General features: G+C 43.5%; 1 protein-coding gene across 1 annotated transcript in view; it reads left to right on the top strand.

Moving 5' to 3' along the window:
* The first annotated feature begins 951 nt into the window (after positions 1 to 951).
* tmem145 (transmembrane protein 145) overlaps positions 952 to 17,559 on the top strand; it is a 41,555-nt gene continuing 24,947 nt past the window's right edge. The window contains exons 1-4 of the mRNA XM_078410157.1: positions 952 to 1,062; positions 7,667 to 7,741; positions 12,042 to 12,119; positions 14,894 to 14,980. Of these exons, the coding sequence (XP_078266283.1) occupies positions 952 to 1,062; positions 7,667 to 7,741; positions 12,042 to 12,119; positions 14,894 to 14,980 (351 nt within the window). The remainder of the gene's footprint in view (positions 1,063 to 7,666; positions 7,742 to 12,041; positions 12,120 to 14,893; positions 14,981 to 17,559) is intronic.

Genomic DNA, 17,559 nt, shown 5'->3' with positions numbered 1-17,559 from the left:
GCCTCAGAAGGCAGTGGAGGCCAGTTCGTTGGATGCTTTCAAGAGAGAGCTGGATAGAGCTCTTAAGGATAGCGGAGTGAGGGGGTATGGGGAGAAGGCAGGAACGGGGTACTGATTGAGAGTGATCAGCCATGATCGCATTGAATGGCGGTGCTGGCTCGAAGGGCTGAATGGCCTACTCCTGCACCTATTGTCTATTGTTTATTGTTACTCCAGCATTTTGTGTCTGCCTTAATTGATATCATCTGTGAACTTACGAATCATGTCCCTCAGTTACTCCAGCATTTTGTATCTATCTGCGGGGTAAACCAGCACCTGCAGTCAAACCCATTCCCTCCCCCTTTCTGCATGAACGTTGACTTCTCCAACTTTAGATAGTTCCTCTGACCCTCTCTTCCCCTCCCCCTTCCCAGTTCTCCCTCTATCTTCCTGTCTCCACCTATATCCTTCCTTTGTCCCGCCCCCTGACATCAGTCTGAAGAAGGGTCTCGACCCGAAATGTCACCCATTCCTTCTCTCCTGAGATGCTGCCTGACCTGCTGAGTTACTCCAGCATTTTGTGAAATAAATACCTTCGATTTGTACCAGCATCTGCAGTTATTTTCTCACTCCAGCTGTTTATTTAGTGTCTAGTGTGTTTACATATCGTATAAGAAAATAACTGCAGATGCTGGTACAAATCGATTTATTCACAAAATGTGTTTACATATCGTGTTGTGCTGCTGCAAGTGAGAATGTCATTGTTCTGTCTGGGACACATAATAATGAAACACTCTTGACCAGTCGTCATGATGTCATCTGGGCGGGGCTTCAACCCCAAGGCGTGACATTGGGTAATCCTGCTGTCAATCGTCGCCGCGATCAGCCAATGGCGCGGAGGTCCCGCCCACGTGTGATGCAATACAGGGGCGTCCGAGCGGTTGCGGGGCGGAGCGACGCTGTGACTGAGGGATGCGGGGCTGGGCTTGGGGCCGCCGCTGTGGCTGTTGCTGCCTTTTGCTCCTCTGCTGGCTGCGGGTAGTTTGCAGCAAGTTCGAGGCCGGCAAGTTAGAGACAGACCAGGTAATGCACGTCCTACTGTTGACATTTGAACAAGACTGGGGTAAGGTTGAGCCCAGCCCCAGTGTCACCTGATGCCTTAAGAAGCAAAGCTCTTCCATCCCATATGTAGGGCAAATGTCCCACTTACATTCATCTCAAACAAAATTCCTGCTACAAGGTCACCCCCCCCTCCCAGAGTACAGCTGATCGATTTGGAGGCAGTATAAGGATATGCAATCACATGTTTGGCTCCTTTCATTCATTTATCCATAACAATTATAAAATGCCCTCCTTCCCTGTCTTGTCAGCTTTTGCGTACAATTTGGAGGAGTGTATTGATGCCCATAATGAGTGTTTATGGGCCATATTGATAGTTATTGAAGTTTGGTTATAAGGAACTGCAGAGTAACTCAGCAGGTCAGTTCTTTAAATGACTGGATATCACACAAACAAAAACTTCTCGCTGTACCCCGGTACATGTAACAATTATAAACTAAAGCACAGAAAGGAAATTGAAGGTTTGAAGTTGATTTGTTATGAACTATATCCATTAACAAAACACAACGTGTTGGAGTGATTCAGCGAGTCAGGCAGCACCTGTTGAGGGAATGGTTAAGACAGCGTTTCATGTCAGACGGTTCTTCAAACTGATTTCTTGAGGGGTCCCAATCTGAAATGCTGCCTATCCATTCTCACCACATATGTGGCCTGACCTACTGAGTTACTCTGACACTTTGTGCTTGACTCAAGATACCAATAACTGCAGTTCCTTGGGCTTCAAAATTAATTAACATTTCCTCAGTTACTTTTTACAGGTGCCACTGAACTTTTATTCCGTTTGGCATCTCGCAAGCCCAGCAAACGTCGCCTATCCATGTTCCCCAGAGATGCTCCCCAGAGTAACTGAGATGTTCCCCAGAGATGCTCCCCATGTTCCCCAGAGTAACTGAGGAAATGTTAATTAATTTTGAAGCCCAGGAACTACATGAAAACATAAGGAATTCCAGGCACTGGTTTCATATTCAACGTTAAAATCAATGCTAACTAATGAGAGTGAAAAAGATCATCAATGAAGCTATTTATTTACTGGAATGCGAGGGGACTATGAAAGGTTTGATTATTAATCAGTTACTCTAATTCAGTGGCACCTGTAAAACGTAACTGAGGAAATGTTAATTAATTTTGAAGCCCAAGGAACTGCAGTTATTGGCATCTTGAGTAAAGCACAAAGTGTCGGAGTAACTCAGTAGGTCAGGCCACATATGTGGTGAGAATGGATAGGCAGCATTTCAGATTGGGACCCCTCAAGAAATCAGTTTGAAGAACCGTCTGACATGAAACGCTGTCTTATCCATTCCCTCAATAGGTGCTGCCTGACTCGCTGAATCACTCCAACACGTTGTGTTTTGTTAATGGATATAGTTCATAACAAATCAACTTCAAACCTTCAATTTCCTTTCTGTGCTTTAGTTTATTATTGTTACATGTACTGAGGTACAGTGAAAAGTTTTTGTTTGTGTGATATCCAGTTATTTAAAGACTATACGATTACCATCAAGCCGTCCACGGTGTACAGGTGAAGGATGCAGGGTAAACATTTAGTCAAGATAAAGTCCAATTAAAGCTAGTTCAAAGGTCACCAATTGGGTTGATGGGAGGTCAGGACCACACTCTCGCTGATCAGTTGCCTGATTATAGCTGGGAAGAAATTGTACCTGAATCTGGAGGTATGCGTTTTCAAACCTCTGTACCTCTTGCCTGATGTTGCATACTGTCATTCCTTCTTCTCCCTGCTCCCTTCGGCCAGACTCAGGAGGAGGCCCATGACAGAAAGGTCAGACTGGGAATGGGAGGGGGAGTTGAAGTGCTCGGCCTAGGCAGAGCACTTCAACTTCTGTCATGGGCCTCCTCCAATGCCATAGTGAGGCCCACTGGAAATTGGAGGAACAGCACCTCATATTTCGCCTGGGCAGCTTGCAGCCCAGTGGTATGAACATCGACTTCTCCCACTTTAGATAATTCCTCTGTCCCTCTCTTCCTCTCCCCCTTCCCAGATCCCCCTCTATCTTCCTGTCTCCACCTATATCCTTCCTTTGTCCCGCCCCCCCCCCCCCTGACATCAGTCTGAAGAAGGGTCTCGACCCGAAACGTCACCCATTCCTTCTCTCCTGAGATGCTGCCTGACCTCTAGCATTTTGTGAATAAATACCTTCGATTTGTACCAGCATCTGCAGTTATTGTCTTATACCAATCCAGGCTATGATGCATCCTGATAAAATGCTTCCTTCAGCGCTTTTGCAGAGTCAAGAGTCAAGACTGTTTTATCGACATATGTCTTAGATAGAACAATGAAATTCTTACTTGCAGAAGCACAACAGAATATATAAATATAGTACACTGTAAACAAAATAATAAAGAGAAAAAAAGTTCAGTGTGTGTATACATTACATATACACGTATGTTGGCTGCTGTAATAATATATTCCTTTATTCGTCCCACACCGGGGAAATTTACAGTGTTACAGCAGCAAAGTGGATAGCAAGAGAGCATTCATTATAAATAAAAGATACATAAATTGTCATCAGTTTTCTGTGTGTTCTTAGCGGTTATTGTTGACTCGTCTGCTGGGAGCAGTGCTGGTTGTGCAGTCTCACAGCAGCGGGAAGGAAGGACATTCCATGCGCCACCATGCCACCCCTGTCTTCACTCTGTACATTATTTTTACTTCGGTACCTTCTCTTGTCAGCTGCTCGCTGGGATAACAGCTGCCTAAGCAGGCTCCAGCATGTAGAATTACAATTGAATAAAACACTGTTCAGGACCACAGTGGGCAGCACGGTAACAATATTGTAGAGCTGCTGCCTCAGCTCCAGTCTCCCGGGTTCAATTCTGGCCTCTGGTGCTGCCTGTGTGGGGTTTGCACGTTCTCTTTCTCTGGATGGATTCCCTCTGGTGCTCTGGTTTTCCCTCACATTCCTTAAAACATGCAGGTTTGAAGATTATTTGACCACTGTAAATTGCCCCCAGTATTGTGTGGTGATAGATTAACTGAGATTGTAGAGAAGATAGGTCATAGAGAAAATTAGTGAGCCAATATACAGTAGGCTCAATGGACCAAAATATCTCCTTTTTTTTAAGAAAATATGGAAATTAAATACTTGTTTATAAACTGTGGGGTTCAAAATTTATTATAACAGGATTCAAGATCAGTGTTGTAAAATGCACTGACAGTTATCTTAGATATCACAAAATGCTGGAGTAACTCAGCAGGTCAGGCAGCATCTAGGAGACAGGGAATGAGTGACATTTTGGGTCGAGACAGTTATCTTAGTATCACACAGAATAATAACCATTGATTGTGCGCCGCAGTGGTAGAGTTGCTGCCTGACAGCGTCAGAGACCCGGGTTCGATCCTGACTGCGGATGTCGTCTGTATGGAGTTTGTACATTCTCCCTGTGACCGTGTGGATTTTCTCCAGGTGCTCCGATTTCCCCCCACACTCCAAAGACGTATAGGTTTGTGGGTTAATTGCCTTAGGTCAAAATTGTAAAATTGTCCCTCGTGTGTAGGATAGTGCTGGTATGCAGGGAGGTTACTGGTTGGTGTGGAGTCGGTGGGCGGAAGGGCCTGTTCTGCACTGTATCTCTAAAGTCTACACATTGATCCAAATATCCAGTGATCCACGTGTTATCATTTACTGGAATAAAGAGTTCTAGTTCATTCACCCACAGCAGATTTCTAACTGATTGCTTATCTTGGACTTGTTTGACAGTCATGCTTTGTTTCCGCAGTTAGGCAGAATGATAAATTGGTGGGAATATTTGTTCATAATTGAAATATTGGCAAAGATTGTGGAATCATGTGACCTCTTGTGGGAAACCAGAACATTAGGCATCTTAAGTAAAACCCTTGTTTTCTGTAATGTTCTATTTTTAGTTGTACTCCTTTTAAAAAGGGTGCCTGTTGATTAGATTTTTTTGGATTGACAACAAAGTCCCTTGTCTCTGTGTATTGATTTAAATGAGGCGAGCTTACTGAGGGACAATTAAATTATCATTGCATGATTGACTTTGAACACTGCACAAGGCTGAGTACTACCTCAGCAACTATGATCTCTGTGGACTGTCTTTGGTTGCACTACAGATTAATGTTACTTAGTATAACTGTTATTAGTTTATTGTATTATTGATTATTATGTACAAGTCCATCACTGATTTTCCGGCATCCTTGGTTCCAGAGCCTTTCTGGTTCATCCGTTTAGCCGGACCATCAGAAGTCTCGTCCTCTGATGAGGAGTCCGAGAGTACCGGAATGGTCCACCGAGAAGCCGAGATATCGGCCCACAAAGTCGGCCTCAAAAGTCGGCTGTGAGAACAGATCTGCCAGCTGCGGCCGTGCCGGAGTTCCAGAGCCTCGGCTGCAGGGGAGGTAATTTGGCCCGCCAATCGGCTCGGAAGTCTCGATGAAGTCGAAATTGGTCGCCTTTCCCAGCCTCGGCGCCACATTTTCGGGGGCACCTGGGGGAGGGTGGGGGGGAGCGATTTCAAGTAATATTGACTGGATTAAAGGAGGTGCCGGACCATCATTTGCTGGAAAATCGGTGGTTAACCTGTTTTTGTGTATTATTATATTATTGGGTCTGTTAAGTTGCAGTATGAATCTCATTTTTCTGCTGCCGGTGCTTATGAAAATTAAACACTCTTGACTTGCCTCGTGATCTGCTTTTGTATTTGATTTGTTTGAAATAGGTTCTCAGCTGCAGTCAGATTTCACCTTGCCTGCCCTGACACACATCACTTCAAGTGTTCCCTGGCTTTTCAAGGAAATGTTAATCAGTTGCATGGGCAATAAGTTGCAATAAGTGATTTGATATAGTCAGCTGTTTGAGAAGGTCATCTGTAGGAGGCACTGGAACTGAGTTTGTTTAGGGGTTTGGGTGGATTCCTTCGTAGGTTTGCAACCGATCTTCCAGCTTCGTGAGATTGTGTGGAAATTATTAAGGAACGGCACCCCGCGAAAAAGAATATTGGCCATGTCTGTTGTAAGACTTGAATGTTGTTACACTGGTTTATCTCGCCGAAGGCAGTTTAGGGATTTTCTTGTTACCTGAGAGAAGATTTATGGTTTTGTCCAGTTTCTATTGGAGTTGAGCCAAAGATGAGAAAATGAATCTGAGGCAGTGCAGGAGATGTAAAAATGTAAGTAGCAACAGTGAGAAATACCCGTAGGAATACAGTCAACTCCCCGACTTAAGCAATAGGTGACTTATGTAAACTCACACTTACATGAGCAATTCTTTAAGCCATCTGGCTCCCCCGTGGTCTCCGCATTGGAGCTCCCCCATGGACTCTGCTTCGGAGCTGCCCCGTGTTCTCATTTCGGAGCTCATAGGCATATTTTCCCCCCTCCCCCCTCCCAACTCCCCCCTCCCAACTCCCCCCTCCCCCATCCCCCCTTCCCCCATCCTCATTCTCTCCCCCTCTCCCCCTCTCCCCACCTCCCCACCTCTCCACCTCCCCAACTCCCCCCCTCGCCCTCCCCCTACCTCCCTCCCTCCACCCCCCTCCCTCCCCCTCTCCCCCTTCCCCCCTCCCCCTTCCCCTCTATCCCACTCCATCCCCCTAGGAGATAGATTTAAACTTTAGAATGTGAATAACTTAAAAAATATAACACCGATTTCAATGAAACTTCTTCCATTAGCACCAAAGGAACGACGGTGAGTTAGGTGGGCCTAAAATTGTCGCGCTATTGTGTACCATTTTGGCTGTAGGGCAGGAACAAACAAACGAGAGTTTTAGTATATAGATATTAAGTGTCCCCTCAATCTCTAATGTTGCAGAGAAAACAGTCCAAATCTATCCAACCTCTCCATGTAGCTGAACCCCTCTAATCTAGGCAGCATTCTGGTAAACCTGCTCTGCCCCCTCTCCAAAACCTCTACATCTTTCCTGTAATGGGGTGACCAGAGCAGCACGTAATACTCCAAATGTGCCTAATCAAAGTCCTATAGAGCTGCATCATGACTTTGTGTCTCTTATATTTAATGCCTCTAGCAATGGAGGCAGGCATGGCCTATTTCTGCTGCCATCTTCAGTAAGCTATGAACTTGGACTCCCAAGATCCCTCTGCATATCAATGTTGCTAAGGATCTTGCCGTTAACTGCCTGGAACACATTGACTGGGACGGTGGTGGAGGCAGATATGATAGCGTCGTTTAAGAGGTTTTTGGATAAGCACAGGGTATGGAGGTATATGGATCATGTACTGGCAGATGAGGTTAGTTTATCTTGGAATCACACTCAGAACAGACATTGTGGGCCAAAGGGCCTGATCCTGTGCTGTTCTATGCTCTACATCACTGAAACATGTGGTCAGCTTTTCATAAATTTTCCCTGTCAGTACACAAATTGGTGATATGTTAAAACTTCATCAAGTACTTCATACTTCTTTTATCAACCCTCAATACTTATCAAAGTATGGTTAAAACGATGCAGGGAAACTAAGATACGGAAAGAGGGGAAAAGAGAGGTGGAGAGGGTTCGGTAGAACACAAAGTGCTGGAGTATTCCTTTCCAAACATTTATCTGTCTTCTTACAAATGTTATTATTTTATTTTTGTTTCAGAATTGGATATTTTTGACTAAATTTTGTTTCCTACCTGAAAAAGGACAGATCAGCTATCATATCAGATACCCCAAGGTAAGCATTAAATTAAAGCAGTCTGAGTTTCTGATATTTGTGAAAATTGGTGACGGGAATACTTCGGGTATACAGTGAAATGCTTGACTGACTAATGGATACAGCAATAAACCACAGGGACATTAATCGATCTAGTACTGTACTATAGGAAAATAAAATCGAAGGTATTTATTCACAAAATGCTGGAGTTACTCAGCGGGTCAAGCAGCTTCTCAGGAGAGAAGGAATGGGTGACGTTTCGGGTCGAGACCCTTCTTCAGACTGATGTCAGGGGGGTGGGACAAAGGAAGGCTATAGGTGGAGACAGGAAGATAGAGGGAGAACTGGGGGGGGGGGGGGGGTGGGAAAGAGGGACAGAGGAACTATCTAAAGTTGGAGAAGTCAATATTCATACCGCTGAGCTGCAAGCTGCCCAAGCGAAATATGATGTGCTGTTCCTCCAATTTCCGGTGGGCCTCACTATGGCACTGGAGGAGGCCCATGACAGAAAGGTCAGAGTGGGAGTTGAAGTGCTCAGCCACCGGGAGATCAGGTTGGTTAAGGCGGACTGAGCGAAGGTGTTGAGCGAAATGATCGCTGAGCCTGCATTTGGTTTCGCCGATGTAAAGAAGTTGACATCTAGAGCAGTGGATACAATAGATGAGGTTGGAGGAGGTGCAGGTGAACCTCTGATTCACCTGGAAAGAATGTTTGGGTCCTTGGATGGAATTGAGGGGGGAGGTAAAGGGACAGGTGTTGCATCTCCTGCGGTTGCAGGGGAAAGTGCCCGGGGATGGGGTGGTTTGGGTAGGAAGGGACAAGTGGACCAGGGAGTTATGGAGGGAACGGTCTCTGGAACGCAGAGAGGGGAGGGGATGGGAAGATGTGGCCAGTGGTGGGGTCCCGTTGGAGGTGACGGAAATGTTGGAGGATGATTTGTTGGATACGCTGACTGATGGGGTGGAAGGTGAGAACGAGGGGGATTCAGTCCTTGTTACGAATGGGGGGTGGGGGAGCAAGAGCGGAGCTGCGGGATGTAGAAGAGGCCCTAGTGAGAGCCTCATCTATAATGGAAGAGGGGAAGCCCCGTTTCCTGAAGAATGAGGACATCTCTGATGCCCTAATGTGAAACATCTCATCCCGGGCGCAGATGCGGCATAGATGGAGGAATTGGGAGTAGGGGATAGACTGTTTGCAGGAGACAGGGTGGGAAGAAGTGTAGTCCAGATAGCTGTGCGAGTCAGTGGGTTTATAGTAGATGTCAGTCACTAGCCTGTCTCCTGTGATGGAGATGGTGAGGTCCAGAAGCAGTAGGGAGATGTCGGAGATAGTCCAAGTATATTTAAGAGCAGGATGGAAATTGGTAGTGAAGTGTATAAAGTCAGTGAGTTCTGCATGGGTACAAGAGGTAGCACCAATGCAGTCGTCGATGTAGTGGAGGTAGAGTTCGGGGATGGGGCCAGTATACGTCCGGAACAGATTCTTCGACGTACCCGACAAAGAGGCAGGCGTAGCTAGGGCCCATGCGAGTGCCCATAGTTACGCCTCTGGTTTGGAGGAAGTGGAAGGAGTCAAAGGAGAAGTTGTTAAGGGTAAGAACCAGCTCTGCTAGGCGGAGGAAAGTGTTAGTAGATGGGGATTGCCTGGTTCTATGGTCGAGGAAGAAACGGAGGGATTCAAGACCATCCTTGTGGGGGATGGAAGTATAGAGTGACTGGACATCCATGGTAAAGATGAGACAGTGGTGGCCTGGAAACTGGAAGTTATCAAAGAGATGGAGAGCATGTGAGGTGTCTTGGATGTAGGTGGGGAGGGATTTGACATGGGGGGATAGGATGGAGTCGAGGTAGGTGGAAATAAGTTCGGCGGGACATGAACAGGCAGAAACAATGGGTCTGCCGGGATAGTTTTGTTTATGGATTTTAGGTAGAAGGTAAAATCGGGCCGTGCAGGGCTGGGGAACGATAGGTTTGGAGGCATTGGAGGGTAGATCGCCGGAAATGGTGAGGTCCGTGATGGTGTTGATGATTAAGGTCTGGTGTTTGTCGGTGGGGTCATGGTCCAAGGATAAGTAGGAGCAGGTGTCATCTGGCCTCGGTCCGGTAGAGGTCAGCACGCCAGACTACCACAGCACCTCCTTTGTCAGCAGGTTTGATGATTAAGTCTGGGTTGTTGCAGAGTGAGTGGAGGGCTGCACGCTCAGGAGGGGAGAGGTTAGAGTGAGTCAGGGGAGTGGAGAATGTGAGGCAGTTAATGTCACACCGGCAGTTGGAGATGAAAAGTTCTAGTGAGGGTAGTTGGCCAGCCGGGGGAGTCCAAGAGAAGGGGGTCCGCTGGAGACGGAAGAAGGGGTCATCAGTGGGGGGTGAGGACTCCTTCCCATGGGAAAAGGCTCAGAGGCGGAGGCGACGGAAGAAGAGCTCCACGTCATGGCAGACCCGGAACTCGTTGATGTGGGGGCGGAGGGGAACAAAGGTGAGGCCTCTGCTGAGGACAGACCGTTCGGTGTCTGAAAGGGGGAGGTCAGGGGGGATGGTGAACACCCGGCAAGTGTGGGGGTTGGGGTCGGATGAAGGCAGGGGGGCAGGCGGAGGTGGAGGGGATGTATGGTGAGGGGGTGGTGGGTTAACAGAGCAGAGGGGGGCATGAGGACCGATGTGGGGAGTAGTTAGGGTTGCCTAACTCGATGCCTCCCCGATGTGGGGAGTAGTTAGGGTTGTATATAGTACTGTTCTTACATAGTACTGTACTATGTAACTTGTAAGAGATTTACATTCTCTTATTTATGTATATACCTTTGTATTTTGTTGACTCATTTAATGTTTGGTCCAGTATTATCAAATATTAAGATTTGTTTAGGAGTGTTATTAGTGAATTAGCCTATTATTTGCCTGGGTTCCTTGTTTCTTTATATCTCTATCTGTGGAGAATCAACTCAATGTCATCCTGTGATGTGATACAGTGTGAAAACAAGCTCTTTGGCCTAACTCGTCTCTGCCGACCAAGATGCCCCATCTAAGCTAGTCCCTTTTGCCCATATCCCTCTGAACCCTTCCTAATATCTCCTCAAATGTACCTGCCCAAATATCTTTCAATGTTGTTGTACCCACCACCCTCTGTATGAAAAGGTTACCCCTCCAGATCCTATTAAATCCTTCCCCTCTTATCTTAAAACTGTGGCCTCTAGTTCTTGATTCCCCAACTCCATGGAAAGAAAATGTGTGCATTCACCCTATCCATTCTCCTTATGATTTTATATACCTCTATAAGATCACTCCGCAGCCTCCTGCGCTCCAAGGAATAATGTCCGGGCCTAGCCAGCTTCTCCCTATAGGTAGTCCTGGCAATATTCTCAAATCTTCTCACACATAACATGTTGAATGGTTAGTACCTCTCCAGGAATTATCTGAATTGCCTGGAATGTGTCAACACATAGTTGGTACTGTATTTTCAAAATCTTAACATCGTTTAAAAACAGATGATGCCAATTAAAGGGATCTCTAAAATAATGGGTATAACTCAACTCGCTGAATCCCATGAAATTAGGTGGAGCACTGGTTTTACTCATTGTTCAATGGGACTCTCTGTTGCCGACAGTGGCATAACGGTAGGTCAGATGTTAAACAAATAGCCAATTCCAAGGGATAGGTTAAAATCTCCCTTATTTCAAGGTGTTAGTTTGGTACAAGCTCACTTTTTGTCTCTTCAATTCTGTCCAACCTTTTACATTAGAAGAAAATTATTTTGAGGATGGATCTGCTGAGAAAAGAAACGTATTCAGGCTAGGTGATTCCGATTCTGAATTTATTTTCGTTGTTCCACTTGTTTTGAACTTCTGGCAGAAATCATGACTGGTGAATGAAATTAAAATTGAAAAGGACTTTGGCGTAACGTATATGAAACACTAAAGCAATGCCGGTGGTTTTATTTTTAGTATTAAGAAATTTAGATGGCCATAGATATCCAAAGTAAATTTATTTTAAATTGTCATTCATATGCTAGTCATTTTTTCCACTGAGAGTGATAATTATTAAACTGCTAACTTCAAAGTTTGCCACTAGTATTAAATATGAACCAGTAGGAGATGTAGCAGAACAATTCAGGCACTCTGTTTAATTTATCTCTCTCTAAGTAACAACAATTTGCAAATTAGTTGTGAAGAATCGAATTTGCAATAGGTTTTATATTTGTAGAATATCTTGCAATCCATTATATATTAATGCATCTTAAATAATTTATTTCAAATACGATTGAAATTTTAAAAATAGATATTTTGAGATTTATTATTATGTATTAAAGTGTTTTTATATTCTCTCTGAAGGAAAAACATGAAGTAAATTTGCTATTTTACTATGATGACAAGAATCAGTGGCCTTCAGTGTACAAGAATAGCTCAAAGGTAGATCTGGCAACGTGTAGTTTAAATAAATGCCGTATATTCATAAAAACACAAATATTTTACTGTTGGGGTAACCGTTTCTAATAGAAGCAAGCACTGTGAGCAGTGTGCACATTGTTGTATATTTATTCAACACACATTTACCACCACTAGGTGTAAAATGTTGCACTTTGTTTCAACAATGTTTGGAATTCTAGCATGAGTTTACAAAGCCTTGAAGAAGCTTCCATGTTTTTGTCCAGAGAATGGAAGGATTGCGGAAGATGTTGACTTTTAGAACTATATTTTTCTCACTACACACAAAGCTTGTTGATTGCCCAGATTGTAGCTGCCTGCGCATTGTCATCATGTGAATAAAGGACATCAAATTTAGCAGCAGGAGTATGACTCATGGGCCCTTGAGCCAGCTCTGCAAATAAAACCAACACTCATCTGGTCTCGACTGTAGCTCCACTTTTCCTCATGTTCCCTGTAGCCCTTGGCTCTCCAATCAACCAAAAATTGATTTCAACCTTGGATGAAGCCAAAGTCCCCGAGACTCTGGGATTGAGAATTCCAAAGATTCCAGACTCCAGTAGAATCCAGAAGAAATTCCACTTCATCAGGTGTCAAGGGTTATGGGGAGAAGGCAGGAGAACAGGGTTAGGAGGGAGAGATAGATCAGCCATGATTGAATGGCGGAGTAGACTTGACAGGCTGAATGGCCTAATTCTGCTCCTATCACTTATGACCTTGACCTAAATAGGTCACTCCTTCTCCTGAAACTGTGTCTCCATGTTCTGAATTCCTCCACGAGAGGAAACATCTTCTCACAGTCTCCCTTGTCAAACCTCTCGTTAATGTTAAATGTTTTAATAAGATTTTCATTCTTCTAAACTCAAGTGAGGATTTTCCTCAGAAGTCAACTTCTGTATCTCAGGAATCAACCAAGTAAACTCTCTTTGAATTGCCTTCGAAGCGAGTAGATATATCTATCCTTAAACAAGGCAACCAAAATTCTGCAGTTCTGCAAGAGTGGTCTTGCCACCACCTTGTAAAGTTGCAGCAAGACTTTACTACTTTTATTACCTTTGAAATGAAGGTGAATGCACCATTTGCTTTCCATTTAGAAACTACTTGCTGAACGATAACTTTCTGAATTTTATTTTTTAGAGGATTCCCAGACCCTTATGTATATCGGTGATCTGTTATGTTTCTCCCCTTTAACAAAATTCTGCTATTCTGTTCTTCCCATCAAAGTTAATAAGCTCACATATCCCAGCATGATATTCCACACCATTTTTTTCCCCCTCTAATTTAACTGGTGTTTTTTTATTTTGAAAACATCATGCATGTCCTTCTTACAATCTGCTTTCTCACGTGTTTGTTTCATTGGCAAATTAGACTTTTATATACATAGTACCTTCATCCAAGTCATTAATATGAAACATCATGATATTCAACACCAAAGGAATGTTAAAAACTAACTTAAGAGGCAGAAGTAGTTGAAGAGGGGCGGGAAGAAAGTCTTTATATAACGTGGAAAACTGGAGAAGTTAAAAGCGATGGCAATGCAAGCACATAAACCACTTCTAAGGAGGTTGCAGGGTGACCTGATAGAAGTATATAAAATTATGAGAGGCATAGAGTAGACAGAATCTTTTTCCCAGGATGGAAAAGTCAGATACTGGAGGGCATAGCTTTAAGGTGAGAGGGGCAAAGTTTAAAGGAGATGTGCAGCAGCAATTTTTTTACACAGAGCGTGGTGAATGCCTGGAATGTGCTACCTGGGGTGGTGGTTAAAGTAGATATGTTAGTAACATTTTAAAAACTTTTGGATCGGCACATGGATATGCAGGGGATGGAGGGATATGGGTAATGTGCAGGTCGAAAAGTGATGGTCTTAGCATTATGTTTGGCACAGACATTGTGAGCTGTACTGTTCTGTACTGTACTGTTCTGACGTTCATGTGCTGTACTGTTCTGTGTTCTATCAGTATGTAGTTGAGACCCCAGAACGGATTCTTAAATTTAATTGCTTAGTCCTGGGATAACAAAAACATGCTAAATATTAGAGAAGCTGAACATTTAAAATTGATGCAGAAATTGATGGAACGCTCATTTGGCCTGTCAGCATGTGTGGAAAGAGCAAAACAGTTAACATCTTTCATCAAAACTGGAAAACTTGAAGGTGGAACAAATTTTAAGAAGATAGTCAATTTGCCATTCCTTTTAACATCTCCAGTTTTCCACTCTACATAAGGCATAAGACTTTCTTTCCAGCCCTCTTCAACTATTATGCCTCTTAGGATAGTTTTACTTTTTTGGTGCTGATTCATGGTCATTGACCTGAAAATGTGGGTTTGTCTTTCCCTGTGTAGATGTTGTCTCAAAACCTCCACATCCAGACACAAAAACAGCTTCTTCCCACGAGCGGTAGCTCTACTTAACAGCCGCAATACACCACTACATTCTGGTCTGTAAGCCAAACGCTTAGGAACTCTCTACGTGCACTTTAGATATCTATATGTGCAATATATTGCAAGGCTGCCCCTTTTTACTCTTGCACTTTATTTTTACACTTTTTAATGATAATTGGTTTTTTAAATTGTCTGCTGTAAATTGTATCTTTACAACGTGCGAGCTAAGCACCAAGTCAAATTCCTTGTATGTGTACCTACTTGGCCAATAAATTGATTCTGGATCTGATTTTGATTTTCAGTATTTAATTTTGATATTATTATTGGCTTGATCCTGCTATTCAAACTCACTTAAATCTAAAAATGTTTCATTAGAACTGCTGGAGTAAAGAAGCAGTGGCCGCAAATGGAAACAACCAGCTGTTCAACCTCACGCATGGCTTTGCGTTGTCTGGTTGTCAGGTATGTACTCAGTATTAATCTGTATTTATACTCTTTGTGGTGGGAACGTTAAAATGAGAGGAAGCAAACATTTCTTCTCTGTGAACACCAGGTGGCGTATTTGGGAAAAGGTGGGGGTGATGGGTTACAAATGTAGACGAGAATCCATGAGAATAGAACAAGAGCTGTTCAAGATTGATCACACTCACCGTTACAGTCTGTGGACTCTGAAATAGTGGGCAGAAGAAATATGCAAATAAATTAGAGGAAAGAGTAAAATATATATACAATAACAATTCATGGGTGATCTCAACCAGCTAGAAATTAACTGACCCAAAGTGACAGATTAAGGGAATAAGGGACTGGAGATTTATCGTTGTCTGCAATGAAGCTGAACAAAGGAGCACTTACAGACACAAGGAACTGCAGATGCTGGAATTTTTAGTAAAACGCAAAGTGCTGGAGTAGCTCAGCAGGGCAAGAAGCATCGCTGGAGGACATGCTTAAGGTGGCATTTCAGGTCAGGATCCTTTTCACACAACACTAATGTGGATAAATTGGAGTTGATCAGAAATTCAAGTAGGAAATATTTAGGCAACAGTGTGTATAATGATTATATACTTAAAATTAGTATGTTGCTGGACTGGAGGGCCTGAGCTATCAGGAGAGGTTAAGCAGGCTTGGACTTTATTTGTTGGCATGCAGGAGGATGAGTGGTGATCTTATAGAGGCATACAAAATCATGAGAATAGATCAGGTTGACACATAGAGTCTCTTGATCAGAGTTGGGGAATCGAGAACCAAGGACATAAAGTTAAGGTGTGGGGGGGTAAGTGAAGATTTAATAGGAACCTGAGGGGTATCTTTTCCACACAAAGGGTGGTGGGTGTATGGAAAGAGCTGCCAGAAGAGGTAGTTGAGGCAGGTACTATCGCAATGTTTAAGAAGCATTTTGACAGGAACATGGATTGGACAGGTTTAGAGGAATGTGGGCCAAACACAGGCAGGTGGGACTTGTGTAGATGGATTATGTTGGTTGGTGTGGGCAAGTTGGGCTGAAGGGCCTATTTCCACGCTGTATAACTCGATGACTCTATTAGTAATGGAGAAGATTTGTAGACTTCATAAATGATGTTAACCTCTAAATGAAACTTTTTAAAGCAATACTTAGCCCAGTGTACACATTGTACCCCAAAAAACTGTACTCAAAAAACATCATGGATAAATAAAGACCGAAAAGCAAGGCTGTGGAGGTGGAGCACAGTGAGAACTGCAGAGAGCACGACAAGGGCAAAAATAAAATGGAATGAAATCACACAGGAGCATCAATACATTATTGTACATGCATTTCAATAATAACAAGAGAACAGTGGTTTGGGAATAATTCCATTAAGAAATGGACAGGATTAAATCAGCGGCTGTAAAAGCAAAATGGCAGAAATATTAAATAACCATTTGAGCTTTAGAATTTGCTAGGGTCAGATCAGATGGATGTAAGATAATGAGATTTGCCAATTGAGAATGCAGTTATTTTCTAGTTGATAAAGGGAATGGTATGTAATTCGATTGGAGTATGAAAGCCCATTTTCTACTTTGCTCAGCCACTATCCCTCTTGTTTTTTACTTGAGTTTTGATCAATGGCTGTGTCTGGGAACTGAGCACTTGAACTAGTTGATAATCCTACCAAAGGTGTACAATGTGTACTTTTTGTTAGAAATCGCATTATTCTAGATAAAGTGTTGAATTTGGGTTGTGGTTCATAAGTTCATAAGACATGAGAGCAAAATTAGACCATCGGCCCATCGAGTCTGCTCCGCCATTCGATCTTGGCTGATCTATTTCTCCCTCTCCATGCCATTCTCCTGCATTCTCCCCGTAACCTTACTAATCAAGAACCTATCAATCTCTGCTTTAAAAATACCCAATGACTTGGCCTCCACTGCCGTCTGTGGCAATGAATTCCATAGATTCACCACCCTCTGGCTAAAGAAATTTCTCCTCATCTCCAATCTAGAGATCCATCCTTTTATTCTGAGGCTGTGCCCTCTGGTCCTTGACTCTCCCACCAGTGGAAATATTTGCTGATTGCTGTTGCTGTGATTAAGATGTGAAAGATACTTACAGGTGACCACAAGGAAAACCGACCACAAAAAATTTAGCAGTTCCCATGGCGCTATCTTCCCTTTACTGACATTAGCTATTATCCAGGGCTTATTCAGAAGGCCTTTGTTTAAAAAAGGTTCTAAAAGTAAACCTAGCAATTATAGACCTGTTAGTTTGACGTCTGCGGTGGGAAAATTAATGGAAAAGATACTTAGGGACAATATATATAATTATTTGGATAAACAAGGCCTGATTAGAAACAGTCAACATGGATTTGTGCCTGGAAGGTCATGTTTGACTAATCTTCTTGAATTTTTTGAAGAGGTTACCAGGGAAATTGATAAGGGCAAGGCTGTGGATGTTGTCTATATGGACTTCAGTAAGGCATTTGACAAGGTTCCACATGGAAGGTTGATTAAGAAGGTTAAATCGTTGGGTATTAATAGTGAGGTTGCAAGATGGATTCAACAATGGCTGAATGGGAGATACCAGAGGG

This window comes from Rhinoraja longicauda, chromosome 13, assembly GCF_053455715.1.
Source record: "Rhinoraja longicauda isolate Sanriku21f chromosome 13, sRhiLon1.1, whole genome shotgun sequence".
NCBI classification, from domain to species: domain Eukaryota; kingdom Metazoa; phylum Chordata; class Chondrichthyes; order Rajiformes; family Arhynchobatidae; genus Rhinoraja; species Rhinoraja longicauda.
This window is presented reverse-complemented; position numbering and strand designations above follow the sequence as displayed.